The sequence below is a fragment of the Humulus lupulus genome, chromosome 4, assembly GCF_963169125.1.
Source record: "Humulus lupulus chromosome 4, drHumLupu1.1, whole genome shotgun sequence".
Lineage (NCBI taxonomy): Eukaryota > Viridiplantae > Streptophyta > Magnoliopsida > Rosales > Cannabaceae > Humulus > Humulus lupulus.
Window position 1 is genome coordinate 97456451 of NC_084796.1, and position 9502 is coordinate 97465952.

Below are 9502 nucleotides of genomic sequence, written 5' to 3' on the forward strand. Positions count from 1 at the left end.
AAACTTTGAAATAGCATAACTCACTCATTTTAAAAACATTTTTTAGTGTTTCAAAAGCTCAATTTTATGTACTCAATCTCCAAAACATCACAGTACAATTAAATTTTACAAAATCAATATACAGTGGATGCTTGACCCCTTGGAAGTCACAACTCAAAACATGTATTTTGTTTTAGGGTTTCCTACAAAACCCTTGGGGGTTTTGGTCCCTATTTTCAAAAATCAACACACAAGCATCATAAAAATTATAAAACAACTACCATAACCTTATTACATCACCAATAAGAAACTTTAAGCATTAACTATACAAAATAATGATTAAAACTAAAAACCATACAATAACAACCATAAAAGTAAACTTTTTACCTCTTGTTGTTCTTGCTTAAGGTTTGGATCTTCTTATTAACTTTGGCTCCTTAAAAACCCTTTAAAAACCTTAATAAACTCCCCCAACAACATATATAATCAGCTATTGAAAAATCTATGGTTAAAACTTTACAAGAGTCTAGTTTTTTTAAACTTTACCTTAGGGAAACCCTTTCTAGACCAAGGCTTAGCTTCCAAGCCTTCTTAGTGTTCTTGAGGTTGAAGATGGAGAGAAAACTTGATAGAGAGTTTTTAAATAATATGAGAGTGATTGTGAGAGAGAGAGGATCAGATTTGTTGGGGGGGGGGGGGGGGGGGGGGGGTGGTTAGAAGGGTTTAGACTACTCTAAAATTTCCTAAAACACTTGAGTATTTTTACTATCCACTTGCCCTTATCCCTAATATTTAAAATGGGATTTGAAACTTAATTAATTTTGTTCACACCATTTAAAACCCCACATGGCTGGCTACCTCTTTCTATATATGCATTTATATTATTTTTTAATTTTAATTTTACTTTTATTCTTTTTATAAAGGTGAATCAATATTTCCTAAGAAGAAAAATCCAAATTGACTTTCTATAACATTTTTCACTCTTATTAAGTTTTAAAAACAAAACATAAAACATAATAATTAAATTAAATGTCTCTTACATTTAATTTAATTAATCACACAATAAAATTTAACCAAAGGTCCATTCATGGAATAAAATTCCTCATTTCGGTAAAATTAAGCATTTAACACAAAATGCCATAAAATTTCTATTTTCTCTTAGGTTTATTATTTTTTTACCAAAATTTAATTTTATGAATGTATTTTATGCCCAAAATTTATTTTCCATAGTTTTTTATTTTATTTTCTGAGATTTTCACCCGATCAGGGTTTTTGTGTCGGTCCAAGACCGAATGTCTTATCTTGACTTTTAATCACAAAAATTGTAATTTGGATAGCAATAACTCATGGAAATAAATTCCAAACAAATATAATATTATTTAAAATAATATTCTTAACTCGGGGAGAAAAATCCCGACTCGAGTCATTTAAAGGTACCCGAAACGCAGGACGCTATAGTGGATACCACTCAGGTCGTGCCAGTGGGACCAGAACAGACTCGGTTAGTCTGTGAGTTTCTAGATGTGTTTCCAAAGGACTTGCCAGGGTTACCTCCACACAGGGAGATTGAGTTTGTGATTGAATTGGCGCCAGGGACAAAGCCAGTGTCTACGGCACCGTACAGGATGGCTCCAGCGGAGCTGAAGGAACTAAAGGTTCAATTACAGGAGTTACTAGACTTGGGTTTTATCAGGCCTAGTTTCTCACCATGGGGCGCATCTGTTCTCTTTATGAGGAAGAAGGACAGTTCTCTGAGGATGTGCATCGATTACCGGGAACTGAATAAGTTAACTATCAAGAACAGATATCCTCTGCCAAGGATTGATGATATGTTTGACCAGTTACAAGGTAGAACGGTATTCTCTAAGATAGATCTTCAGTCTAGTTATTACCAGCTGAGGATCAAGGAGGAATATATACCAAAGACAGCTTTCCGCACCAGGTACGGGCATTATGAGTTCTTGGTGATGTCATTCAGATTGACTAATGCCCCGATAGCATTTATGGATCTGACGAACAAGGTGTTCAAGGACTACCTGGATCAGTTTGTGATCGTCTTCATCAACGATATATTGATATACTCTCAGATGGAGACAGAGCACGAGCATCACCTCAAGTTGGTATTATAGAGGTTGAGAGAGCACAAGCTGTATGCGAAGTTCAAAAAGTGTGAGTTTTGGTTGCCACAGGTGACGTTCTTGGGTCACATAGTCAGTAAAGATGGTATTAAGGTGGATCCAGTGAAAATTGAAGCGGTCAGAGATTGGCCAAGACCAAAGAATGCTTCAGATCAAAAATTTCTTGGGTTTGGCAGGTTATTACAGGCGCTTTGTGGAAGGGTTCTCCAAGGTTGCGTCATTATTGACAGAGTTAACACATAAGAATCAGAAATTTGTTTGGTCAAACAAGTGTGAAGACAGTTTTCAGAAGCTCAAGGAGATTTTGATCACCGCACCAGTTTTGAGCCTTCCTACAGATCACAGTAAATTTGTAGTTTATTGTGACGCTTCGAGACAGAGTCTGGGTTGTGTACTTATACAGACTGGGAAGGTGATTGCCTATGCATCACGTCAGTTGAAGGACTATGAGCAGAGATACCCCACACATGATTTAGAGCTGGTAGCGGTTGTTTTTGCACTAAAGGTGTGGCGGAATTACTTGTATGGTGAGAAGTGTGAGATATACACTGATCACAAAAGCTTGAAGTACTTTTTCACTCCTAATGATCTGAACATGAGGCAGAGACGTTGGTTGGAGCTGGTAAAGGATTATGATTGTGAGATCCTCTATCACCCTGGGAAGGCCAACGTGGTAGCAATTGCCTTGAGCCAGAAGGGGCCGGGACAGTTATATAGTGTCAGACAGATATCGAGGAAGTTGGCTGATGAGATGACTCGAGCGAGGATAGAGTAAATGGTGGGTCGGTTGGCCAATATCACCTTACAGTCTCCTCTCTTGGAGAGAATCAAGCAGAGACAGTTAGATGATCCACAGTTGGGTCAGGTTAGAGAAGACGTCCTAGCTGGAGTAGCTAAGGACTATTCGGTGTCGAGTATGGGTTTACTGAGGTATAAGGGTCGGATTTGTGTTCCGATGGACACTGAGATTAGACGAGAGATTCTGGATGAATATCACACCACCCCATATTCTCTTCATCCAGGCACCACGAAGATGTACCAGGACCTGAGAGTATTATATTGGTGGCTTGGGATGAAGAGGGATGTGACAGAGTATGTAGCGAGGTGCCTGACCTATCAGTAGGTCAAGGCTGAGCATCAGAGGCCAGCAGGACTGTTACAGCCTCTAGATATCCCAAAGTGGAAGTGGAAAGATATCACGATGGATTTCATGGTAGGCTTGCTTAGGACAGTGGGCCAGCACGATTCTATTTGGGTCATTGTGGATCAATACACGAAGTCATCTCATTTTCTACTAGTAAGGATGAATTACACAGTTGACTAGTATGTAGATCTCTATGTGAGAGAGAAAGTTTGCCTTCATGGGAAGCCGAGGTCTATCGTGTCTGATAGGGACCCTATCTTTACTTCCAAGTTTTGGGGGAGTTTGCAGAGGGCGATGGGTACACAACTGAAGTTCAGCATAGCTTATCATCCTCAGACCGATGTTCAGTCTGAGAGGACTATTCAGATATTGGAGGACATGTTGAGAGCATGTGTGTTGGACTTTGAAGGATCCTGGAATAAGTATTTGCCACTGATAGAATTTTCTTATAATAACAGTTATCAGTCTACCATCAGAGTGGCACCTTATGAGATGCTATATGGTAGGAAGTGCTTATCGCCCATTCATTGGGATTAGATGGGTGAGAGAAAATATTTAGGTCCGGATGCAGTCCAGAGGACCACTGAGGCTATCGAGAAGATTAGAGCTTGGATGCTCGCTTCTCAAAGTAGGTAGAAGAGCTATTCTGACCTGAGGCAGAGGAACGTAGAGTTCTAGGTGGGAGACTATGTCTTCCTTAGGGTTTCACCTCTGAGAGGGGTGAAGAGCTTTGGGAAGAAGGTCAAGTTGAGCCCTAGGTTTGTGGGACCGTTTGAGATCCTGGAGAGGATCGGGCAGGTGGCCTACAGGTTGGCCTTACCCCCTGCACTGTCTAGTGTGCATAATGTATTCCATATTTCCATGTTGAGGAAGTATGTGTCAGATGGAACTCATGTACTGAGTTATGAGGATTTGGAATTGGAAGCAGATTTATCTTATGAAGAACAACCAGTTCAGATTCTTGATAGGAAGGACAAGGTCCTGAGGAACAAGACTATACCTTTGGTTAAGGTATTATGGAGGAACAACGGGGTCGAGGAAGCGACCTGGGAGGTGGAGTCAGATATGCAAGCTCAGTTTCCCGAGCTATTCAGGTAAAATTTCGAGGACGAAATTTCTGTAAGGAGGGGATATTTGTAACGTCCCAAAATTACCTAATAAGGCTTAAGGCCTTGATTAGGGGGGCGGGATGGAAATATATGGAATTTCGTGTTTAATTTCTATATTAATTGTTAATATGTGAATTATGTGATAATATGATTAAATGCGCATATTTAGGGATATTAAATATGCATGTGGGTTATTTTTCATTTTGGAGTTTTTTTATTTTTTTTGTTTCCTTTTCTATACTTATAGAATTTTTTTTTTCTTTTTCTTTTTTTTTTTTTTTAGATAAGGCGTGTGATATTTCTCTCTCTCTTCCCATGGGTCGGAGGAGGAAAGTAATATTGAAGCCGGCGGTGGTTTCCGATGAGTCTACGGTGGAGGTCCTCCCTTCAAATTTTGAAGTGGAGTCTGAGACGATCAATGTTGAGGAATTTCATGAACCCTATGCTGAGTTAGAGACTGACCGGGGAGTCGAGGAGGTTGATGAAGGGTGTTCAATTCGTTCTTCGTCTAGAGCAGTGAATTGGGCTGAGGAGGTAGAGGGTAATGACTTTCAGAATTCTGCTAAGGAAGTTTGGAGTAAATTCAAATCGAACCAGGTACTCACCCCTTCGACTAGATTGGATTTTACTGAACCTATGAAAGTAGGTGACCAGGTTGTAGCTAGGCTTGATCTGGAAGAGGTGGAGGTTGAGGCGTCTTTTTGGAGGAATGCTATTGTCTGTATTGTGCTAGGCGCCAACCCTCCTTTTCGAGTGTTTGAGGGTTTTGTCAAACGAATATGGGGGAACTTAGGGGTTGATAAGATAGTGCGTATGCACTCAGGCTTCACTCTGGTAAACTTCAGGGATGAGGCCACTCGAGACCTGCTTTGACAGAAAACCAGTTGTCCTTCGCCCATGGACTACAGATTTGGATTCGGTTAGAATGGTCAAGTCTGTCCCGGTTTGGATTCGTTTGAATGGTTTGGGATTGCAATATTGGGGTAAGAATAGCCTCAGTGCACTAGTGAGTACTATTGGCAAACCTATAATGGTGGACAAGGTGACCCAGAGCAGAGCTATGGTGAAATATGCTCGGGTATTGGTTGACATGGAGATTTCGGATCATCCTCCTAAGAGCATTGCTTATATCAATGAACGAGGACAATTAGTTGAACAATTGGTTGAGTATGAATGACTCCCATCTAAGTGTGCTGCTTGTGCTCAATTAGGGCATATAGTGGCTGACTGTAACAAGGGGAAAGGAGGTGTTTGGGTGAAGAAAACATCTGATGTTAAAGGAGACAAATCTGAACAGGTAGTTAATGGATCTGAGAGTGATAAACAGCAAGTACCAGGTGCTGCTAGACCAGAAAATAGTGAGCCATTTATTGCAGTACCTGATACGGAAGGAAGGGATGAGACTTTATGTAAGGGTATTGAGTCAAAGGAGAGTAATAATGAACAGAGTTCACATAGCTCTTCTCAGTTAGGTGGAACTAGTAGAACGGACACTGTTGGTACCTGGTCTACTCCTAAAAGACGTGGGTCTAAACAGGTTATGGCTACTCACCACAAGGCAGTGGTAGCTCCCAGTAAGGCTAATGTTAGTAATGGTTATGCTGTTTTACAAGAAACAGGGGAAGGGCCTATGGTTACTAACTTTTCCTCCTATGCTTGATGGATGTTTGTAATTTGATAGGGTGGAATGTGAGGGGTATGAATAAAAAAGATAAGCAAAAGGCTATTTTAGATGTTTGTGAGGAGAATAAGGTTGGTTTTGGAGCTTTTTTTGAAACGAAGGTGAAACATGAGAAGATTCAAGAAGTTTTTGGGAATAATTGTCACAATTGGGACTACTTTTCTAGTTCTATCATCTCTGGTAGGATATTGATTATTTGGCAAGCTAAGTTTGTGAAGGTAGATATTTTATTTGAGGACCCTTAACTTGTCCATTGTAGAGTTAAAGTCAGTGGGCAGAAGGATATGTTCCTTGCTACGGTAGTGTATGGTAGCAACTCAATGGTGGATAGGAAATCTCTTTGGGACAAGCTAGCTAACATTGGGCATCCAAATTATCCTTGGATCATATTCGGGGACTTCAATGCCATGTTTAGCTTTCAGGATAGGAATGGAGGGAGACAGATTTTAGCTAAAGATATTGTTAATGCTCAAGATTGGCTGGCTTTAGGCCAAGTGGAAGAATTTCAATGCTCTGGTGCACACTTTACTTGGTCCAATAAGCATGATATAGGAGACCGGATCTTTTCCAAACTTGATAGGGTGTTTACTAATGATGCTTGGCTGGGCTTGTTTCCTAAGACTGAAGCTTGCTTTAAATGGGATTTTGTCTCTGATCACAGCTTCTGTATTATCAAAAATCAAGAGATTAACAAAGTGGGGATCAAGCCGTTCAGATTTTGCAATCACTGGCTCCACTACAGTAGGTTCAAAGAGGCTGTCTTGGGTAGCTGGAATACTACTTCTGGTTCGGCAGGGGGTCTGAATCAGCTAGTTAAGAAGTTGTTGAGAGTGAAGCATGTTCTGAAACGTTTTAACAGGGAGGAGGTTGGTAATGTTGTGTTGGATTATAAGCTTGCCAAGGAGGAGCTTAGTATTGTTCAGGAGGCCTTAGCAACTAATCCTTCTGATCATTCTGTGCAGCTAGCTATCAGTCGAGCTCAGCAGTATTTCTCTATCATGCAAAAGCGTTATTCCTGTTTCCTTAAGCAGCAGAGTAAGGTTAACTGGGTTGTTTTTAGTGATGAGAATTCGAAATACTTTCATGCTGTTATGAGGAAAAGAAGGCTTGAAAACAGAATCACTTCTTTTATTACTGGTGACAAAACTGAAGATGACTATGAGAAAGTTGTCAATCACTTTTTATCCCATTTTAAGCAATTTATGGGGAGGAGTAGTTCGGCTACCATGGATCTGGACCTAGATTGTATGAACCAGGGTAATAGTCTTTCAGTGGAGCAACAAGTGCGATTATTAAGACCTTTTAGTAAGAGAGATGTGAAAAAGGCTATGTTTAGCATTCATTCTTCTAAAAGTCCTGGATTGGACGGTTTTGGTTTAGGTTTTTTTAAGGGATTATGGGGAATCATTGGAGCTGAAATATCCCAAGCTGTATTAGGCTTTTTCCAGGATGGTTTCTTGCCTAAATCCTTGAATGAAACGGTGATCTCTCTCATCCCTAAGGTAGCAGACCCGAAATCAGCTAGTGATTACAGGCCAATTGCCTATTGTAATACCCTATATAAGTGTATTTCGAAGTTGCTTTGTACTAGGCTCTCGGAGGTGCTTCCTTTCCTAGTTCATAGCAACCAAGGGGCCTTTATAAAGAACAGAAATCTTGCCCATAATATCATGATATTCCAGGATCTCCTAAAAGGGTATACTAGGAAGAATATATCAGCTAGATGCATAATGAAGATTGATCTTAGCAAGGCCTACGATACTGTCGATTGGCTCTTTGTGGAGAAGTTGCTTAAGAGTCTATGTTTCCCGTCTAGATTTATTAATTGGATCATGCTTTGTCTTAAAGGAATGAGTTACAACCTCCTCATGAATGGTAGAAGGGGTCCTTTAAAGGGGAAAAAGGTCTTCGTCAAGGTGACCCAATATCGCCTCTTTTATTTGTTTTGATAATGGAGTACCTAACTAGACTATTGGCTCACAATGCTGGTAAAAAAGGTTTTGGATTCCACCCTTTGTGCAAACATCTTAGATTAACTAACCTTTGCTTCGCAGATGATTTGATCATTTTTTGCAAAGGTAACTTCAACTCGGTGAGATACATTCATGATGCCTTCAAGAGATTCTGTGATTCTTCAGGTCTTTCAGCGAATAAAACTAAATCTAATGTCTTCTTTGGAGGCGTTAAGGATGAAGCTAAACTCAAGATTCTTGATCTTATGCAAATGGATGAAGGTACCTTCCCTTTGAAGTACTTAGGAGTTCATCTTAGGCCTACTAAATGGAAGGCTGCAGATTGTGGGGTGATCCTGGATAAATTGCACAAGAACCTTAACTGCTGGGCGAGTAGGAACTTATCCTTTGCAGGGCGGGCTCAGCTTATTCATTCAGTGCTGCTTGGTATTAGGAACTTTTGGATGGGTATCTTCATTCTGCCTTCTAAAGTCACAGCTGCTATTGATAAATGTTGTCGCGATTTCCTTTGGGGTTCTAGAGGAAATAGGAGTAAGCTTCATCTCCCTTCATGGGAGAAGGTGTCTTCCGAAAAAGTTGGGTGGAATTGGCTTTCGTGAAGGCAAAAAGTGGAATATGGCCTTGATGGCTAAGTATATTTGGGCCTCATCTAGTAAGCAAGACTGCCTTTGGGTTAAATGGATCAATTCCATTTATCTTAAAGATCATACCATATGGAGTATTCCTATTAAGCAAGATATGAGTTGGCACTTTAAGAAGCTTCTCAAACTAAGGCAATCTACTGATTATAATTCTTTGAAGCTTGCTGAAAAGGGAGGTAAGTTTAGAGTTAAGAAATTTTATTCTTCTCTGATTTCTGCTCAAAGAGTTATATATGCAGAGACGGTTTGGAACAAACTCATAGTGGCCAAGCATAGATTTATCTATTGGCAGATTTTTAACTCTCAATTGCTGACCGGAGATCACTTGAGCCGTTTCCTTCCTATCCTTTCATCTCTTTCCCCAGTTTGTGACCTGGTATTAGAATCACACAGTCACCTATTTTTGGACTGTATCTTTTCTCGAAGGCTTTTTGGGGAAGTTAGCAGCTGGCTTGGGGTCTTTAAGTGGCCGAATTCTCTTGTAGAGCTTCAGGATTGGTGCCATTCTGCTACTAGAGGCTTGAAGTACCAGATTCTCAATGTTGTTCTTGCAGCAACTTTGTATTTCATTTGGAAAAACAGGAACAATTGTATATTTGAATTAGCTTGCTATTCTACAAGAAGTGTTAGCTTTGAAATTAGGAAAGTTGTTAAATGTAGAATCTTGGGTTTGGGTCTTCTTAGATCTAGCAAAATGGACAGTTATTTGATCAATGTTGTAGAGGGTTGGTAGCTGCTTCTCTTTGAGTGCAGTGGTTGTTTTCTTTGGCTGTTGTTCTCTTTGTTTCGGTAGCTTTTGCTTTTGTTCTGTTTTGTATCTGGTTTGTTTTAAATAAT

The 9502-nt window shown here is 40.1% G+C and overlaps 1 protein-coding gene across 1 annotated transcript; it reads left to right on the plus strand.

Moving 5' to 3' along the window:
• Positions 1-8002: 8002 nt before the first annotated feature.
• On the plus strand, positions 8003-8623 carry LOC133832414 (uncharacterized). The gene has a single exon (XM_062262760.1). It carries the CDS (start codon positions 8003-8005, stop codon positions 8621-8623), a length of 621 nt encoding a protein of 206 aa, XP_062118744.1.
• The last annotated feature ends 879 nt before the right edge of the window (positions 8624-9502 follow it).